Source organism: Episyrphus balteatus, chromosome 2 (genome assembly GCF_945859705.1).
Source record: "Episyrphus balteatus chromosome 2, idEpiBalt1.1, whole genome shotgun sequence".
Classification (NCBI taxonomy): Eukaryota; Metazoa; Arthropoda; class Insecta; order Diptera; family Syrphidae; genus Episyrphus; species Episyrphus balteatus.
In genome coordinates this window covers 96,865,869-96,887,364 of record NC_079135.1, presented here as the reverse complement: position 1 = coordinate 96,887,364, position 21,496 = coordinate 96,865,869, and the positions used below count along the sequence as shown (strand labels likewise).

General features: G+C 26.9%; 1 protein-coding gene across 2 annotated transcripts in view; it reads right to left on the bottom strand.

Moving 5' to 3' along the window:
• Positions 1-4,398: 4,398 nt before the first annotated feature.
• LOC129912228 (monocarboxylate transporter 3) overlaps positions 4,399-21,496 on the bottom strand; it is a 64,856-nt gene continuing 47,758 nt past the window's right edge. For both annotated transcript variants that reach the window (XM_055990377.1, XM_055990378.1), the window contains 4 exons: positions 6,527-6,886; positions 6,168-6,438; positions 4,785-6,107; positions 4,399-4,712 (listed from right to left, as the gene is read on the bottom strand). In XM_055990377.1, coding sequence (XP_055846352.1) covers positions 4,567-4,712; positions 4,785-6,107; positions 6,168-6,438; positions 6,527-6,844 — 2,058 coding nt within the window. In that variant the 5' untranslated portion in view covers positions 6,845-6,886 and the 3' untranslated portion in view covers positions 4,399-4,566. The remainder of the gene's footprint in view (positions 4,713-4,784; positions 6,108-6,167; positions 6,439-6,526; positions 6,887-21,496) is intronic.

Here is a 21,496-nt window from a genome sequence, read left to right as displayed (position 1 = left end):
TATGCCATTTTGTAGAAATCACTAATCAACACCTTAAAACAAAATTTCAAAAAAAATTTGATTAAAAAAAAAAAAAATTTCAAATTTTTTTTTTAAATCCAAAAATTATTTTTTTGGAAATTTAAATTATATAAATGCTTCTTCACAAAAAGTTTCGTTGAAATCGAAAAAGCGATTTCGGAGATAATCGGATTTGAAAAAAAAAACGGTTCTATGGCAGGTACCGTTAATAATGATTTTCCAAAAAAAAATTTTTCATTAGAAGATAGACCTTATCTTAAAACTACTACTTGAATTTTTTAAACAAAATCGTTAGAGCCGTTTTTGAGATATTTCAATTTTACTAAAATGGGTATATGACAAGTACCGTTATTTTTGGTCCAAAAAAATTAATTCCAAAAACCCCTCTGGAGAGACGTCGTAGATTTTTTTCGTCTTCAGAACTTCAGAATTTAGAACAATAAAATCTATTAGAAAAGTATATTTTTGTTCACAGAAAAAATAATTCTCAGTTTTATTGAACATTGAAACTTTTCATTATATCATGTTTTCTAATATTTACTTCAGAACATAGTTCGCAACCATATAACCGCAATATTTTCAATTTTCTTATGAAACATAAGTAGAAGAGGTCTCAAAATTGTGCTAATTTAAAAAAGCAATCCATGAAATAGCGTAATAAGGGGTCTTAAAATGTGTTTTACTAATTTGGCATTTTTTGGACTTTGTTTTTAATATTTTTGATTTTTTTTAAAGAATATGAATCTATGAATCCTAAATCTAAGATCTGACACCTTTTTGTTATGAATTTAGCCCAATTTCTAGCTTATATACTGTTTTGAAAATGAAAATTCTATTTTAACGCCCATTTTTTCCGCCATTTTGAATAAAAAAAAGTTGGCAGCTTTTTCTTATTTTCCATACTATTATCATTCAGTGTACCAAATTTCATAACTTTTCGTCCAGAAATGGCCGTGCAAATGAATTTTGACGCCAAAAACGACCAATGGCACCACTGTGCGCCGCACAGTGGTTCCCTTCTATGGAGTAAGTGGAAAAAACCTATAAAAACCGAACGGGTGGACTGATTTGATTGAAATTAGGTATATAAATTAAATGAAACGAGTTCTCATCGTGGTTAAAAAATTGTGTGTCGTGCTTTAAAATTACTCATTTTCTTAAAAGCTGTATTGATTAATATATTTATTCTTTTTATTGCCTTTTTCTGTTCTTTTTTTTCTTAAAAATGTAAATGTCTCTTACACTTTAAGGCAAATTAAAACTGAATACAGAGAAGGTTTTTCAGAAAGCAAAAAATTAAAAAGTTTCATAAGTATTATAGCACCTTAAATTTATACTTACTAAACTAGCCCAAAAAATTAAGGGAACAAAAAAAAAATTGTGATTTTTTTAGTGATTTTCGATAGATAGTATAAAAATGATCGTTTCATGACAAAACAAAAAGCATTGAAAGCTACATTCCTCTATTTTTAAACTAAATATTTTATTTCTAATGGTAAAATAGCTAAATCTTTGGAATTATTCAAATACCAAAATTTTCCAATTTTTTTTTGTTTTCTAAAAAAAGCGAAAAAATGATTTTTATTTTTAGAACTATTTGGCCTTAAGATTCTTTTTGTTTCAAACTTCTACGATTTACGATTTAGATTGCAATATCATCAGTCATCACATCAAAAACCATACTTTTGACTTTGACTATCAATATCTCAACAACGGATCTTTTTAAAGAGAATATAAGGATACATTTGAAAATTTCATTTAATTCTCTACAAATAAATTAAGTTTAATTTGTTAAAAAAATGTTTTCTTGCATTTGAGATCATTTTAGAAAAGCTATCAAAAAAGGCCTTTTTATGGGTTTTTAGAAAATGTGCCGCTGTTTTATAACTATGGGTGATTATGAGCAAAATCAAATTCTTTTGAGTTTATTTGAACATTTTATTATTAAACACCGTTTAAATTTTAGATAAACCAAAGAAAATTACAATTTTTCAAAAAAAGTTAAATTTTGAAAAAAAAAATTCATATCGTTTTTGGATATTTTTCCTTTTTTGGAAAATTTTTGATTTTTCTTTATTTTTTGGCTTATCAGTGATGACTACATAGACCTCATATAATATAAAAAAATTTATTTTATCAAAAAAGCCGTTAAATTAGAAACGATAATACCGATTTCAAGTGCTGTTTGAGTGACACGCATTGCTACACTCAAGAAGCTCTTACGGGAGAATGGGTCAAAATGGGTCATTTGTTTTAACACCATAAATAGTATATATCATAAGCTTTAAATTAATACTAAAATGAACGTGGAGCATCGTGGAGCTTTTTTTTTATAGGCTGACAAAGAGTAAAAACTACTCGCTCTAGAGGTGTCTTTATATAATATTCTGGTTTTTCTGATTCAAAAGCAAATTCAACAAACGATAAATGTAGACTTAAGGACAAATATATACCATTAATAACACTACATACTTTTTTTTTTTTAAAAAAAAGCTCTATTCTTTAAAAAAAAATCGTCAATAGTTGCAGAAAAAAAGAACGAAATTTCGAAAATCTTAAAGAATCTAGTTTGAGCTAAGTATACTCGGGACCAGGGCTATGCAAAAAATTAAAATTGATTGCATTCTGTATTTAAATATATTGTTAATCGAAAAACCAAATCAAAAAAATTGAGAAAATTGTTTCACTTTTTTGGGTTTTTTCCATGAGGGAACCACTGTGCGCCGTTTGCAGGAATTTTCGCCGCACCAAAGTATGTTTCAGTTTTTTTTTTGTTATTCTTAGGAACTTTAATATTTATTAGAATGAAGTCTTTAGTATTTGACTAAAAACTACTTGGTCATTAAATAATGGTATAAATATGTCCATAATATTGCAAAATTTTATACAAAATCAATTAAAAAACGTAAACATTTTTTTTCAAAATTTCATCTTTAAAACTTAATTTCTCAAAAACTGTTTAATGAAACAACTTAAGTCAAAAAATAAAATAAAGAATAGATTACTACTTTAATATAGCACAGGATTGTACGTTCATTTTATGATTTTTATATTTTTTTTTCTCACGGCTAATCGGTAGGTAAGTGGGTAAGCACTTAAGTGGCTTTTACTGTAACAAGAAAATGTTTACTTCCGAATAACTTTTTTGTCATTTGGTACCTATTTGATGTGGGAAATGTGCCAAAATATTTTTGGTCAGGTTTAAGACCAAAATACCGCACTGTGCGTCGTTAAGATTGGTCAGTCAGTCGTATGATACTTCACTTTATTTCTAACTGTTATTGCTGATTTTGCCAATCCGTCCCTTGTGCCCCTCCCCCCCCCCACAAAAAAATCCTCTTTCCGCCCCTGCCCTTCTCACACCAAATATGAATAAAGAGTTGCAGCCTAAGGTTATGCTTATTAAAAAAGACCTTTACCCTTGTTTACGGATTGAGGTTAAAAAGAACTCCAGCGCACATTTCAATAACTGTACCTTATTTTTTTTTTTTTTCTAGAAAGTGAGTAAGCGAAATTAATTTTTTCTTAAGTTTTCTTAGTTTTTCTTGATATTGCTTGTCAGCGAAATGTCATTTTTGAACTCAACTGCCATTTTACTTTCAACAAACCATTAATTTGTTTGTAAACCAATATCATAAAGAAAACAAAAAAATAATAATTTTAAACATTTTTCATTTTGTATTAACATTTAATTATAATAATAATTTCTTTTCATATAATAATAATTATGTTTATGTATATAATTTTTATGTATATATATCTAATTTATTTTATGAATAGTGTATTGTCTAAATGTTACATTTTTATTACATAAGAATTTCATTAGCTGTTTTATTTTTCTCCTTAATTTGGCCTTAATTAGCTTATAAAAATAATGTATTTTTTTTTATTTATTTTTTTGTTTGTTTTGTACAAATCTATCAGAAAATATTGACTTAAAAATATTATGTTTTTGTTTTTTGTTGATGTAAATATTATGTATAGAATGTTTTTAATTTTTATATATTTTTTTTTTTTTTTTATTAAATTCTATAATAATATGTGCATGTTTTGTAGTAATGTTGTGTGTATGAACTTAAATTTTAATTTTTTTTTTTTGAAAAATTTTTTAATTTACTAGTATTGATATATTTTTTTTTTTAAATTTTAAATTTTTACTTTATAGGATTTTGTTCGATTTATATAATTTTTTTTTGTTTTAATAATAATAAAATTGTTGTCTTTGAAAACTCAAATCACATGTGTTTTTTTATTAATATTTTCTTAACTTAAGTAATTTTTTTTAAGTAAATAATTGAAATATTGTTTATTTTTTATTTATTATCATAAGTTCCCTATTAAATTTTATACTCAAGTACAATTTCTTTAATTTGTTCATTATTTTTTTTTGTAAAAACAAAGCAAGCATTAAGTTCAATAAATTATGGGCACTACTGTAGGTTAGCTAATTCATTTACCCATATTATCATTTTTTGATCTAATACACAAACCAATTCTATATAGAAAATTCTACATACTACGATATTATAATACGATATATACGATCTAAGTCTTGACACACTGCATTAATTTCTTTCTACGACGTAAATATCGAATTAGTGCTTCCGTTGACCACGACGTGGCAGCAATGAACGTTAACGAATTCAAACAATGTAATGTAACGGAAAAATCATAACGATCTCGAATAAGACCTGTAAAATAAAAATTTTTGAACATTAAACGATATTAAAATTTTGGATTTTTGAAGGAATTTTGAAACTTACCGACCAGCGGTCCACAAGCCAAAGTAAACACCCCTGATATGAGTAGCTGCAGCCCCGAAGCTCCCGGCAATCTCTTCAATGGAACATATCCCGGTATAATTAGAGGCCAAAATATCGTCCTCAAGCCCTTACACATTCCAATCCAAACAAAACAACACAAAATGACCGAATACGATCTGGAAGACGCCACTACAGTCCGTCCGAGTGCAATACCCACCACTCCGATCAGGAAAAACACCCTATTATCCCAATCGATTTTTTCCGTCAAAAACGGTACCAGAAACCTTACGGTTATATCCACTCCCCCTAGCACAGACATTGCCAGTGATATTTGTGCAGTGGTAAAGCCGAAATCGTTCAATATAAACGGTGTCAAGATCGAAAAGTTAATCTCTCCGAAATTGATTATGGTCAGTCCGGCTACAAGATTGACGAATGTGAAATCTCGCAGGAGGTCCAAGTCGAAGAACGTCACAAGCTTTTGCATAAACGTCACCGAGGACGGATCTTCGGACGGTGGCGGAGTTGGAGGCTCAGCCTCTCGCTGTTTTTCAACGGCCAATGCCAATGTTGTCATTCCCCGAGGAAGCTCAAGCAAAGCCTTCTCCTCAGCACAGGTACAACGAAGGTAGCTCAAAGAATCTGCTCGAATATACAAGTTATTTCGGCTAGCAGAAAGTTTAACCTCTTCCCGTTCACGGCTGAAATTGTTCGGTCGATAAAACGGATTTGTAGGTTCAAATTGCGGGTACTCCTCCTCTTCAGTGATCACATGTCTCAAATGAAAGCCTGTTTCGATATCCTTACAACTTGACACGGTTCGGAAGCGTAATTGGGGTTTAATAGGAGCCAAAGAAATCTTCGATCCAAACCAACCATCGTTAGCCCGCGATAACATTGGAGTTCCAGGATCAATGATCTCGTATCCTGGCTTCTCTTTGTCATCTTCGCTATAAAGGTATTGACTAGAAAAGATTCCTGTATTTTTAAGCCGATTCATTTCGCAGTATTTGCACAGATAATCCGAATCAGGAGATGGTATAAGCTCACCATTGACCTGAGTTGTTGGAATTGGTCTAACATGATTCATAACTGGCTGATAGACCATGGCACAAACTAATGAATGTAGTGATATGGAAGCAAATATTATCACAGTTCCTTGGACCCCATAGGTCGAGAGTAAGAAGGTTACCGCATATGGAAGAAATATCGGTCCGAGACCGGTTAGGGTCCATGAGAAACCTGCTGCCTTACGGCGTTTGTTTTTGAAGTAGGTGTTAATGGCTAACGATGATGCTGATACACTGATACCCATTCCAAAGCCTAGAAATAGTGTTAAAAGGTGTTAAGAAAGTCTCAAAGACTCAAGACAAAGGTTCTTACCAAAACATAGTGCATAAGTTATCATGTATTTTAGGAAGGTATCTGAAAAAGCTGTCAGCAAAAGACCGACAAAATTAAACAGAGCTCCTGCTATTGCCACTTGTCGGAATGAGAATCGTCTAAACATTGGACCGTTTAGGAGGCCTGTGCAAGCTGAGATCGCCGGTTGGGTGTTGATGATAGTTGTGATCTGGGAACTTGACATGCCAAGTTCGGTCAGTCTTTCGCGAAAGATAAAGCCAAATTGTTGTAGCGATGGAAAGATACACAGCTGAAGTTAAACGAAAGATAAAACATTTAAGCTTGATAACAGACCTTGAATTTTAACTCCCAAAAGCCTTTAGAAAGGCTATACTTACATTTGACAGTCCAGCAGCAATGCATACTACCCATGCCCATCCTCCATCGGGAGCAACAAAACTCTCCCCAAGGTCGCTCTTATCACGTCTTCGATTCTTTTTTGGTTTAGTTTTCTTTTCTTCCGACTTTGGTGGTGGAGTTGGAGGTGGTGGTGGAGGTTTTGATTTTGATTTTGTTTTTGATTTTTTTGTGCTTTTTTGCATTTCTGATGACGGCACCGTTGTATCAATATAGACATTTTGTAATTGTTCTCGTTGTTCTTCTTCATCGACTTGTTGTTGTTGTTTTTTATGTTTTTGCTGTTTATTCTTTGTCATTTCCGGCTAATATTGAAAATATTGGTGCTCTATGCATGTGCGCTATAAGAAAAAAAAAAAAATAAAATAAATGTTTTAATTAAATTGCAAACTTCTTTTTCTGTTTCTTCTTCTTCTGGTAAAAATTCTAATTGATTTGAATGAAAATTAATTGCACACTGTTCTTCGCGTGCACCACTTATGATGAAATCAATTATTTCAGGGACTCTGGTGTAGTTGTAGTTGAGAGAGGCAACACATTCTGATCCATGGTTGCATTGTAAAAGAGGTTAAGGACAGGGATGGATTAAGGCAAGTTGTGGAATTAAGTTTTTTTTGGAAATAGAGGACCCTCTAACTAGCTTTGGCATAAGGAAGTATTTGCACAATTCTAACACATAACCAAAATTTAACAAAGTTAAAAGGAAATACATTTTGAAAAGCTCTCTTAAAATACCTAATGTAACAAAACATTTCTGATATGCAAAGGTAAAACTAAAAATTTTGGAAATCCAAAATTTGGAATATCTCAACCATTACGCATTTTAAAAATAAGAAATTTCTAAGGAACTTTAAAACTGAATTTGCAAAATGTAGGACATTAAAACTTCAAGAAACGTTTTCTGAAAACTTAATTTTTCTGAAAATTAGGCCTATTTTTTTTTAACTTAAAACCCCATCAATCCTAATCCACAAAATCGAAAAGACTTGAGAAATCATAAGGGTTTTTGGAAAATTTCAGATCCCGAAAACCGTAAGTCCTTAGCTTAAAACATCTTTGGTTTCTGAAAATTCTGAAAATCCAATATCCAATACCAATACCCAGGTTAAAAATTAAAGAAATTTTCCGAAAAAAAAAAAAACTAAATTTCCAAAATCTCATGAGTCATGACCAACTCTCCCAGATATGAGGCATTCAGAAAAATAAAAAATATTTTCAACACCAATAACTTTTATATGCTTTGAATTTATGTGTACCATTTTTTCAGTAATAAACAACACACAAAAAAAACGTACAAACTTAAAAAATCAAACTTTTAAAAGTTAATCCTTAAAACTTAATTTCCTTCTCAAGAATCTCAAAAATTCTAAAATTTAAATCGAGAAATTAGAAAAATAAGCATGCATTCATATATGCTTTCGGGACATCTCAGAAACCAAGCATCTTAACTGAAAACCTTAAACTATCTTATTTTCAAAAATTCCGAAAGTTCAAAATCAAAAAAAAATTAAAAAAAAAAAAAAAAACAAATCCATATCCCGAAAAACGTAGAAATCTTTAAAGCTAAAACATCAAAGAAGATAAATTACTGAAAACACCAAATTCGAATTTTGGCAAGGCGAAATTCGAAACTCTCGATAAGCTCAATATTGAAAACAATAAAGTTTTGAAAGCCCAAAACTTGAAAAATCTGAAATACTATTATAATTTCTTGAAAAAATTTACATTAAGAAAATGTATAGCCTAAAAAAGTCAAAAGCCATTAGAACCAGAAAACTTAGAATTTAAAGCTAAAATTCTAGACAACCTAAGATCTCAATCACAAAATTTTTAGCATAGAGTGCGAAAAGAACCCTAATACGTTAATAATTCTAATCCTAGAAGTTCGAATTACAAAAATTACTAAAACTCAAAATTTCAAAAATCAAAATCCTTAATATTAAACATTCAAAATAGAAGAAAAGTAATTGAGTAAGCATAACTTTAGTTCCAAGAAAAAAATGTATTAAAATTCCGAAAAATGACAATAAGACTTTTTACAAAAATTCGCCAATTCAGAAAACAACAATCGTTAAATGCCAGAAACAAAAAAAAAAACACAGTTTTGAGGCACCAAGGCCATACCATTCCAAATTTCAAAAAAAAATAAAGTTTTAGAAGTCCAAAAATTCTATTGAACTTTAAAACATGTAAGGATAAATATAAGAAAATCCATAGCCTAATAGCCAAAAGACAATAAAAACAAACATTCTGAAATCTTAGACATAAAAATTTTAAAAAAATCACAATCCTAACATTTTAGAAAACCAAAAGCTTAAAATTTGTATAGGTAGATAATTCAAATCCTAAAAATCCTGTATTTTGAGAGGTAAAAATCAACAAAATCCAAAAAACTTCGTAAAAAAACTAAAAATTTGTTAATTCTTAAAAATCTAAATTTACAAACATTCCAATCATTCCAACCGTCCTAAACGAGTCCACAAAAAAAGTTTTACTTTTACTTGATCCTGAAAAATTAAAATAAGAAATTTTCAAAAATTTGCGAGCTCAGAAAACCAAAATCCCGAAAACTCACAATTCAAAATTCTAGGAAGCTCAAAACCATTACTTAAAAATTCTGAAAAAATATACTGAAAACTAAAAACACCCAAAAAACAAAAAAATTAATAAAATAAATAAATAAATTAAATTCAAAATTTCAAAGTCCAAATTTACAAAACACTGAAATTTAAAAAATTCAATGTTTTCATAAAAAAAACTACTTTCCCAATGGACTCTAGAAACAGCCTAGAACTCGAAAAAGTAACAAATCCGCTATCTCAAAAATTTTAAAGTTAATTATTCCACATGCACAAATAAAAATTTTAAAATGCGTTAAAAAATTTAAAATTTAAAAATGCCGCTTAAAAATTCAAAAATTCTTACTGAAAACTCAAAACAGTTCAAAATCTTGAAAAAATTTAAATTAAAAACAAAAATCTGGAATTCCGAATCGAATATATAAACGACTAGATTATTCTTTAATCCTTTTTTATCAGCTATCAGGCATTCTACCATAATTCATTCCACCGGACCGACAAATTTTGTTCTTTATCTACTTAATACCTATGAACTTGAATCCTTCTTAAAGCGCTTTAGAATTCTTAACTCCTATTTTAAGTGATTCTGTGCTTCTTGTGTTAAGGCCCCTAAAATTATCTTGAGGCCCTGTAACTCAGCCTTCACATTAGCCCCCAGCATGGACATTGGACATATGGACACAATGCAGAGGGATGCATTTTCGAAGTGCATTCATCTAGACAATTGGGGAAGTGATGACTTTATTGGCCTGCGTGTAATTGTTTCGTTATTGAGCTGACAGTATTAAGTTGTCCAAGAAAAGGGCATGGCTAGGCTTGTTTGTGGATTGGTATGGGTCTTAAGCGGCTTTTGACGTAAGGGCCCGCTCAATAAACTATAGCGTGGGTGTGTAATTAGAGATGAGATGTTGAAAACATTTCTCTCTCTATGTCCATTGTCCAATCCATATCCATAGAGTAAATTTTCAAGTATTGGACAGATGTTTCGAAGAAGCGGGTGATTCATTATACCTTAATGGATTCACTGTGTTTTCCTTTTTGTATGACAGTTAAATTGAACGATGAACAAATGCTTAAAGGCAAACAACACAGATCACTCGCTTCGCTATACCATATAAAGAGAGGATACCAAAAGGTTACGGTTGGATGGTTGGGGTTTTTCGCATTTTTATTTGGGCCGTAATTTGTATCTGTGAGATGGTGGACTCTATGGGAATTCCCCCATAAAGGAGAAAGATACTTTGTCATCTTTTTTTTTTTGTTCTACTCTTTTATTTTTGTATCTTTTTTTTTTTGTTGGATGTCATGGGTAGAGTGTATCCACACGTCTGGCAGATTAATAGCATTTCTGGGAAATGCATGACGATACCAGACCAAACCGAGTGAAAGACACCAAAGATGTGTGTTTATATGCCCGTGTTTTGTGTTTGGTTTGCTTGTGCCTGGCTCGCTCGATAGCTGCAAAAATTCCTCGAGACAAAATAATATAATATGAACGCAGTGCTAATTTTATTTTCGCCTTCAAGTGTTTTGTCTGTTTTTCTTTTTTTTTTTTTTTTTTTTTGGAAAGACCATGAAAAATAAATGAGTGCTGTTGGGCCAATATCCATTATTATTATCCATTTGGGACATAAAGCGAATTTGTGTGTAGTATCTTCATCTTCATTGCAGCCACACATTCTTGATTTTTTGGATTGGATATTACGAGTTTAAATGTGGCAGAAACAAATGAGATATATTTCTTTATTGCTATTTGGTTGAAGAGTACGAGTACCAGAAAAGCAAAACATTAATAAGGACAATTATAATAAGCATTTACCAGTCTCATCTCATCTTATTTTGTTGTTGATATGTTTGTTTCTTGTTGACAAATTAAAAAGATTTATTTTAGCGACAGGAATTTTGTTTTGTCGTCTCGAGGATCAAAAATAGTTTTTATATAATTAAGGGGTAATAACACCTTGTAAACCATGAAATCGAGCGTCATATTCATCAGCGTATAAAACAAAGAAGAAATATTATTTTCTTTTGGTGTTTGTTTAGTTTAATTAAGTGTATTAATAGGTAACAGAATAGACTAATGTTAAATTTTTTAATGATGTGAAATTTTTTAAATAGTGGTGTAGTTCAGGATGATAGTAAAATCCTGTGCTCCCATCGGGCGACCAACTAACTCCTACAGTTTTTAACCGATTGGGCTGAAATTTTGTGTGGATCTTAAAAATACTATTCTCTAGTGAAGTACGTAGGATTTTTTTGAAATATTAAAATTTAACGATTTTATGGTGTTTTTTTCAACGAATTGTGTTTTTGGAATGAAATAATTTTTTCAAACTGATGCCATTTCTTTAAAAATTAATATTTCAAGATTTAATATTTAAGATCCACACAAAATTTCAGCCCAATCGGTTAAAAACTGTAGGAGTTAGTTGGTCGCCCGATGGGAGCACAGGATTTTACTATCATCCTGAACTACACCACTATTTAAAAAATTTCACATCATTAAAAAATTTAACATTAGCCTATTCTGTTACCTATTAATACACTTAATTAAACTAAACAAACACCAAAAGAAAATAATATTTCTTCTTTGTTTTATACGCTGATGAATATGACGCTCGATTTCATGGTTTACAACGTGTTATTACCCCTTAAGGAAAATAAAAGTGAAAGAAAAAAAAACATTATTTAGCTGATGGTGGTAATGATTATGGTATGAAAACCTAGAAACGATATGATATACCTACATTAACATTTATGATTGATAGTAGGTATTTTTTAGTTTTTTTTTTCGAGAATATAATGTAGTTCTAAAATCAATTGTACTATAAGTTAAATAAATAAAATGCACGACTGGGGCCGCACGTACTTGCTCTTTTAGTTCAAAGTATCTATATCTTAAATTACTATGGAAAGATTTTCGTTTAATTTTGAAAAAAAAAAATGAATGTACAAAAAATTCCATTTTAAATTTTTTTTTTCAAAAACTTTTTTTAATTTTTTTTTTAATTTTACACTTCAAAATAACAAGAAATATCTGTCTGCAATTTAACTAAAAAATATATCGATTTGGCAGAAAACGCAAACGCCATATATCCCTTCTCCGAAGGGAGAAGACTATAACGAACACCACATTTAATCGAAATCGTAAGAGCCGTTTTCGAGAAAATTGCAAGAGCCGACATTAGCGATAAAAAAAAAAAAGAAAATGTCATATTTCCACCATCCATTAGAAAAAAAAACAACCTTGGAAATTACGAAAAAACTATCTCTACCAAATTTCTTGAAAATCTGCCGAGCCGTTTAGGCTGCAGCTTCTTGCACAGTTGGACGCACCGACGCACAGACCGACGGACGTCATGACGAAACCCACTTTTTTGGACTTCTCGATTATCGTAATGTTAGTTTTGATTAAAACTTCGAAATTTTTTTTTGACACGAAACCAAAACTTGCCCTATAGAGCAAGTAAAAATAGCTTATATGAGTACTTAGGTGTTTTAAGAAGTGCAATGAGCTTTGAAAAAATTTTTTTAAATTAAACTAAATTTTCTACAAAAATTCTTTAACAAATTAGGTGACTTTTCTTATATTTAAAATAAATTTTTTAATTTTCAAGTTATATATAAAAAAAAACTCGAAAAATCAAAAAGAGTCGAATTTTATTATCGTTATACAAAAATGATCATATATTTATAACTTAACCATAGGTACATGTTTTAGAAAAAGTAACTTGTAATCTTTGTCAACAATCAGACTACACATACAAAAATTTTAAAAATGAGATTATAAAAGATTTTCAATTTTTTTTTGAGAAAGAATTTTTGTCAAAATTTTTCTTTAAAAAATCAATATTTTAAAAATGTATTGATTCATTGCACTTAAAAATCTGTTCTGTACTGACCCAGAAAAGTTATTCTATAGTTTTTTTTTGCTTACTTATTCAGCTTTCGGGTGACGGATCTATAGTTCAAACACCCAGTATGTTTGGAAAAACAACGACAAAAAACCGTGAACAAATCATATCTCGAAAACGTTTTCATAGTAATTTTTTTAAATGAGACTTCCGAGTCTCTGAGGTCTAAGTACGTTAGAAAATAGTGGTATTGAGTGTCCATTTTGGCTGTAAACCAGTGTAATTTCGGCTCCTTTTTTTTATAATAATTTTTGCGATATATTGTATTTAGAAAATGTTTTTTAAAAAAATATTGGTATCTTCTTAACCAAAAAAAAATTTGTTGTTTAAATTATCTATAGTCTTATCTTATTGAAAAAGGATGGTATAAAGATGTTACAAAATGCATGTGGACATTTTTTTAGTTTTAAAAAATAAAATTAAATATAATAAATGGCATAGTTGCAAATTCATTAGAAAATTGTATTCCAAAATTAATTATTTATTTTCATTTTCCGTCTTGGAAAGTGGGAATATTTTGCTGATAAAATGATCATTGTTTTAAAAAGCCTACTTAAACCAATTTTGATAATGATTTTGATAAATGATTATTCGCTGTTTTAATACAAAAAATCAGATGATTGTGTGAAAGAGAACGGATGTTTTTCTTACGTAACAGATACACTGCGTACTCTCAATAATAAAAAACAAAAGTAAATTGAAGAAAACAAAACCAACGTCGAAAGTTTTATGTGAAGAAATATCTACTTATTGTTTATTTAATAGATTTAAATTCATTCCACATATAACTATGATATTTTGGTTTTCTATTTTAAAAACATTATGTAAATTTTATACACAAACAAATGAAAAATTAAAAAAAAAACTTCAGTTGAGTTGTCATGTTTTAAGCAAGAAATATCAGAAAAAGCTGAAAAAAGTAAACTAATTTTCTTTTTTAGTGCTTTTTTGTTGACATTATTGGCTTTTTCTCAATATCATTAACGCACTCACTCTTCATTTGATTTAAATTCAATACGTACATATCGTTTCTCTGTTTCAGGGGCGTATACAGGATTTCTTCTTGGGGGGGGGGGTCATGCCAAATTTTTGTTTACAAAAGTTTTGATAGTAGGCATAAACTTGAAAATGTGCTATTTGAATTAAAAATATTAAAGTTTGTTCGTTTTGCAAATCGAATCGAGCAGTTCCGAAGAGTTCCAAGAATAACCAAACAAAAACGTTGTGTGATTCGTTTGCTTTTGTTTAGGGTTCAACCTTAAGTCTAACCAATTAAGACCATCCAGTCCTTAAAGTACAGTGTAATGTATACGGATAGGATTTTCATACACTTAAAAACGAAAAATATGCGATCAAAATATAATCTTAAAAAAAAATATCTACTTTAAATATGCTTTTAAGGCCACATGAATTTGTAAAATATAAACATTTCTTTAAAATTATAAAAAGATTTAACGTAACTTTTATGAAATCTATATACGAAACCATTTCCGAGTTCAAAGATGTAACTTTTTGGAAATATTGGGGTTTTCTTTAAAAACAATAAATAAAATTGGCGAAAATTTACTCTTAAATAATCCAATTTATCATTTGAGCGTGTTTTTTATGAGTTTGGACAATTTTCCAGTTTTGCACAGCATTTGCTTACGTTTTTGACTTTTTTCCAATTGACTTTCAGTCACTTTTAGTCAAAAATTTTAAGCGTGAAATTTCGTTATTTTTGCCAATTTTTGCGAAAATATGCACGAAAAACATGCATTTATTTCCAAAATATGTCAAAATATGCAAAAAAAAATGCTAACAAATGCAAAATATGCAAAAATATGCACTAACGATTGATTGCCATTTTAAAGGAAATATCCTGATTCGTGTACATACTTCGTTGCCATGCTTCCGAGGTGTTCCTAAAAAAACATACATTTGCATGGAAACCCGATCCCTAGTAATGTACAAGTCCTTCGATTCAATAATTTGCCTTTAAACAACTCTGCATTGTTTTCCGCTAGTCCAGAATTATTTTATAAGTTAAAATAAAAATCATTTTAATTTAATAACACTGGTAACTTTCAAATTAATTGTCTTCCTAACCTCAGGCAAACGAATCGCAAAGTTTTTCCAAAAAAATTGTGTTTGAAAATATAATTTTTTTTAAATTTTGTTTTAAAATTGTACGCCAATTTTTATTTTTTTTTTAAGACGAGGGGGTTACAGGATTCAAATAGGAACCTCTGTGAAAACAGTAAAGACAAAAAAATATTTTTGTCGTAACAGAAAATATTAAACAAAATTATGCTAGTTTTAGGGTAGATATTTTTTCGAAATTTCAAACGCCAATACTAATTAAAGAAATGTTTTAGATCACTCACTGAGGATTTTACAATTTTCGGCTCTGATTTCGTCAGCTTTGAGGTATTTATCGGCGGTTTAAAATATACAGTCGTCGGCATAATTATTTTGACTAATTTAAAATTCTCGATCTGATAAGAATAATTTCTTACGGTTAAACTTTATATAGGTAAGGTGAATGGTTATTTATTAAGTATGTTATGGTGAATCTCATGGTGGTCAAAGTAAGTCATATGAGTGAAATTTGGCTTTCAGGCAGCTTTTTTTGTATTAGAAGTGCTATTTTTTGAGCGGCATAATAGACGGAGAGATGGTTGCAAGTTTTCGGACTGACTCGGGAAATGGAATTTTTTTTCATGAAATTGTTGGATAGGGGTGGGATAAGCAAATGCCAAATTGGCAGAAAGCAGACTGGATGGAATAAGCGTGGGTGGGGGCTCAAACTTGCATTTTTTTTTTGGAAAAAAAACTTTCTCGGAAATGGGTGCAAAGTGGTGGAGGTGGTTGAAGAAGGTGTTAAAGTGACAATTCCAAAATGGCAGAAAGCTAAGTGGATGGAAAAGGGGTGGCAGAAGGGCGCAAAGTGGTAAATTTTTTTTTGAAATTTACTGACTCGGAAATGGCTGCCATTTTGCAAGTGTGTTCCTGATGGTATGTAGTTTCTAAATTCAAAATGGCAGAAAGCAGACTGGATGGGTTCTATTTTTTTTCAATTTTTTACTTCGGAGAGTGCCAAAAAAAAACTTTTATTTTAAAAAAATATTTAAAAACAACGGCAACACCTTAAATCTTATATTATAACTTTTTTTAAAGCCAAAACCCTATTATATAATAATCTTTTTAAATAATGTTGTTTTTGTGAAAAGTTTTTGAAACAAAAATTTTTAAACTCAAAATTTTAACTTTTTTTAAATTTTTTTTTTGTAACTTTATTTTTTTTTTAATTTTACACGATCAAGCTTTGCTTTTTGTATTTTTATTTAATTGTCTAGCTAATTCTCAATGAAGTGTTGAAAACCAGATGCTAAAATGTCGTATAGTTTTTGAAATAATTAATTTTTAAACTCAAAATTTTTAACTTTTTAAACATTTTTTTTCTCATTTTAATTTTATTTTTAATTTTACGATACCAAGTATCGCTTTTGGTAATTAAAATCAATTTTGTAATCAATTTTAAATCAATTACTGAAAACCAGATGCTAAAAAGTCGTAAAGTTTTTGAAATAATCAATTTTTTAATTCAAATTTTTTTTATTTTTTTTGTAATTTTTTTTCTATTTTAATTTTATTTTTAATTTTACGATACCAAGTATCGCTTTTGGTAATTAAAATCAATTTTGTAATCAATTTTAAATCAATTACTGAAAACCAGATGCTAAAAAGTCGTAAAGTTTTTGAAATAATCAATTTTTTAATTCAAATTTTTTTATTTTTTTTGTAATTTTTTTTCTATTTTAATTTTATTTTTAATTTTACGATACCAAGTATCGCTTTTGGTAATTAAAATCAATTTTGTAATCAATTTTAAATCAATTACTGAAAACCAGATGCTAAAAAGTCGTAAAGTTTTTGAAATAATCAATTTTTTAATTAAAATTTTTTTTATTTTTTTTGTAATTTTTTTTCTATTTTAATTTTATTTTTAATTTTACGATACCAAGTATCGCTTTTGGTAATTAAAATCAATTTTGTAATCAATTTTAAATCAATTACTGAAAACCAGATGCTAAAAAGTCGTAAAGTTTTTGAAATAATCAATTTTTTAATTCAAATTTTTTTTATTTTTTTTTTTAATTTTTTTTCTATTTTAATTTTATTTTTAATTTTACGATACCAAGTATCGCTTTTGGTAATTAAAATCAATTTTGTAATCAATTTTAAATCAATTACTGAAAACCAGATGCTAAAAAGTCGTAAAGTTTTTGAAATAATCAATTTTTTAATTCAAATTTTTTTATTTTTTTTGTAATTTTTTTTCTATTTTAATTTTATTTTTAATTTTACGATACCAAGTATCGCTTTTGGTAATTAAAATCAATTTTGTAATCAATTTTAAATCAATTACTGAAAACCAGATGCTAAAAAGTCGTAAAGTTTTTGAAATAATCAATTTTTTAATTCAAATTTTTTTATTTTTTTTGTAATTTTTTTTCTATTTTAATTTTATTTTTAATTTTACGATACCAAGTATCGCTTTTGGTAATTAAAATCAATTTTGTAATCAATTTTAAATCAATTACTGAAAACCAGATGCTAAAAAGTCGTAAAGTTTTTGAAATAATCAATTTTTTAATTCAAATTTTTTTTATTTTTTTTGTAATTTTTTTTTCTATTTTAATTTTATTTTTAATTTTACGATACCAAGTATCGCTTTTGGTAATTAAAATCAATTTTGTAATCAATTTTAAATCAATTACTGAAAACCAGATGCTAAAAAGTCGTAAAGTTTTTGAAATAATCAATTTTTTAATTCTAATTTTTTTTATTTTTTTTTTTAATTTTTTTTCTATTTTAATTTTATTTTTAATTTTACGATACCAAGTATCGCTTTTGGTAATTAAAATCAATTTTGTAATCAATTTTAAATCAATTACTGAAAACCAGATGCTAAAAAGTCGTAAAGTTTTTGAAATAATCAATTTTTTAATTCAAATTTTTTTTATTTTTTTTTTTAATTTTTTTTCTATTTTAATTTTATTTTTAATTTTACGATACCAAGTATCGCTTTTGGTAATTAAAATCAATTTTGTAATCAATTTTAAATCAATTACTGAAAACCAGATGCTAAAAAGTCGTAAAGTTTTTGAAATAATCAATTTTTTAATTCAAATTTTTTTTATTTTTTTTGTAATTTTTTTTCTATTTTAATTTTATTTTTAATTTTACGATACTAAGTATCGCTTTTGGTAATGAAAATCAATTTTGTAATCAATTTTAAATCAATTACTGAAAACCAGATGCTAAAAAGGCGTAAAGTTTTTGAAATAATCAATTTTTTAATTCAAATTTTTTTTATTTTTTTTGTAATTTTTTTTCTATTTTAATTTTATTTTTAATTTTACGATACCAAGTATCGCTTTTGGTAATTAAAATCAATTTTGTAATCAATTTTAAATCAATTACTGAAAACCAGATGCTAAAAAGTCGTAAAGTTTTTGAAATAATCAATTTTTTAATTCAAATTTTTTTTATTTTTTTTGTAATTTTTTTTCTATTTTAATTTTATTTTTAATTTTACGATACCAAGTATCGCTTTTGGTAATTAAAATCAATTTTGTAATCAATTTTAAATCAATTACTGAAAACCAGATGCTAAAAAGTCGTAAAGTTTTTGAAATAATCAATTTTTTAATTCAAATTTTTTTATTTTTTTTGTAATTTTTTTTCTATTTTAATTTTATTTTTAATTTTACGATACCAAGTATCGCTTTTGGTAATTAAAATCAATTTTGTAATCAATTTTAAATCAATTACTGAAAACCAGATGCTAAAAAGTCGTAAAGTTTTTGAAATAATCAATTTTTTAATTAAAATTTTTTTTATTTTTTTTGTAATTTTTTTTCTATTTTAATTTTATTTTTAATTTTACGATACCAAGTATCGCTTTTGGTAATTAAAATCAATTTTGTAATCAATTTTAAATCAATTACTGAAAACCAGATGCTAAAAAGTCGTAAAGTTTTTGAAATAATCAATTTTTTAATTCAAATTTTTTTTATTTTTTTTTTTAATTTTTTTTCTATTTTAATTTTATTTTTAATTTTACGATACCAAGTATCGCTTTTGGTAATTAAAATCAATTTTGTAATCAATTTTAAATCAATTACTGAAAACCAGATGCTAAAAAATCGTAAAGTTTTTGAAATAATCAATTTTTTAATTCAAATTTTTTTTATTTTTTTTTTTTAATTTTTTTTCTATTTTAATTTTATTTTTAATTTTACGATACCAAGTATCGCTTTTGGTAATTAAAATCAATTTTGTAATCAATTTTAAATCAATTACTGAAAACCAGATGCTAAAAAGTCGTAAAGTTTTTGAAATAATCAATTTTTTAATTCAAATTTTTTTTATTTTTTTTTGTAATTTTTTTTCTATTTTAATTTTATTTTTAATTTTACGATACCAAGTATCGCTTTTGGTAATTAAAATCAATTTTGTAATCAATTTTAAATCAATTACTGAAAACCAGATGCTAAAAAGTCGTAAAGTTTTTGAAATAATCAATTTTTTAATTCAAATTTTTTTTATTTTTTTTGTAATTTTTTTTCTATTTTAATTTTATTTTTAATTTTACGATACCAAGTATCGCTTTTGGTAATTAAAATCAATTTTGTAATCAATTTTAAATCAATTACTGAAAACCAGATGCTAAAAAGTCGTAAAGTTTTTGAAATAATCAATTTTTTAATTCAAATTTTTTTATTTTTTTTGTAATTTTTTTTCTATTTTAATTTTATTTTTAATTTTACGATACCAAGTATCGCTTTTGGTAATTAAAATCAATTTTGTAATCAATTTTAAATCAATTACTGAAAACCAGATGCTAAAAAGTCGTAAAGTTTTTGAAATAATCAATTTTTTAATTAAAATTTTTTTTATTTTTTTTGTAATTTTTTTTCTATTTTAATTTTATTTTTAATTTTACGATACCAAGTATCGCTTTTGGTAATTAAAATCAATTTTGTAATCAATTTTAAATCAATTACTGAAAACCAGATGCTAAAAAGTCGTAAAGTTTTTGAAATAATCAATTTTTTAATTCAAATTTTTTTTATTTTTTTTTTTAATTTTTTTTCTATTTTAATTTTATTTTTAATTTTACGATACCAAGTATCGCTTTTGGTAATTAAAATCAATTTTGTAATCAATTTTAAATCAATTACTGAAAACCAGATGCTAAAAAGTCGTAAAGTTTTTGAAATAATCAATTTTTTAATTCAAATTTTTTTTATTTTTTTTGTAATTTTTTTTCTATTTTAATTTTATTTTTAATTTTACGATACCAAGTATCGCTTTTGGTAATTAAAATCAATTTTGTAATCAATTTTAAATCAATTACTGAAAACCAGATGCTAAAAAGTCGTAAAGTTTTTGAAATAATCAATTTTTTAATTCAAATTTTTTTTATTTTTTTTTTAATTTTTTTTCTATTTTAATTTTATTTTTAATTTTACGATACCAAGTATAGCTTTTGGTAATTAAAATCAATTTTGTAATCAATTTTAAATCAATTACTGAAAACCAGATGCTAAAATGTCTACTGCAGATAGCTTTGCCAAAAAGATCTATAACTTTTATACCGACCATTTTTTCACATAACCTCAAAATTTATGTAAAAAATTCAAATAACCGAGTTTTTGGTTTTTATTTTTATCTTTTTAAAAAAAAAAAAAATTTCTTACCTTATTATGTCACAAATACACTGTAACTTATTTGATTTCAAATATTATTTTTTCATCATATTTTGACTTAATATCAAAAAAAGCACCCTAATTTTCAAACGAAAATTTACGTGTTAAAATACCAGCTTTTTTCAAAAAGTTGGTGGGCATTTCGTTCGTTAAAATGTCTACTTTCTGATAGTGTAAAAAAAATTTACATTAGTATACTATAGATAGTTGATATTAATTACCAAAAGCAGTGCTTGATATCGTAAAATTAAAATAGAAAAAAAATTTTTTTTAAAATAACAAAATTTGAGTTAAAAAATTGATTATTTCAAAAACTTTACGACTTTTTAGCATCTGGTTTTCAGTAATTGATTTAAAATTGATTACAAAATTGATTTTAATTACCAAAAGCGATACTTGGTATCGTAAAATTAAAAATAAAATTAAAATAGAAAAAAAATTACAAAAAAAATAAAAAAAATTTTAATTAAAAAATTGATTATTTCAAAAACTTTACGACTTTTTAGCATCTGGTTTTCAGTAATTGATTTAAAATTGATTACAAAATTGATTTTAATTACCAAAAGCGATACTTACAAAATTACAAAAAAAATAAAAAAATTTGAATTAAAAAATTGATTATTTCAAAAACTTTACGACTTTTTAGCATCTGGTTTTCAGTAATTGATTTAAAATTGATTACAAAATTGATTTTAATT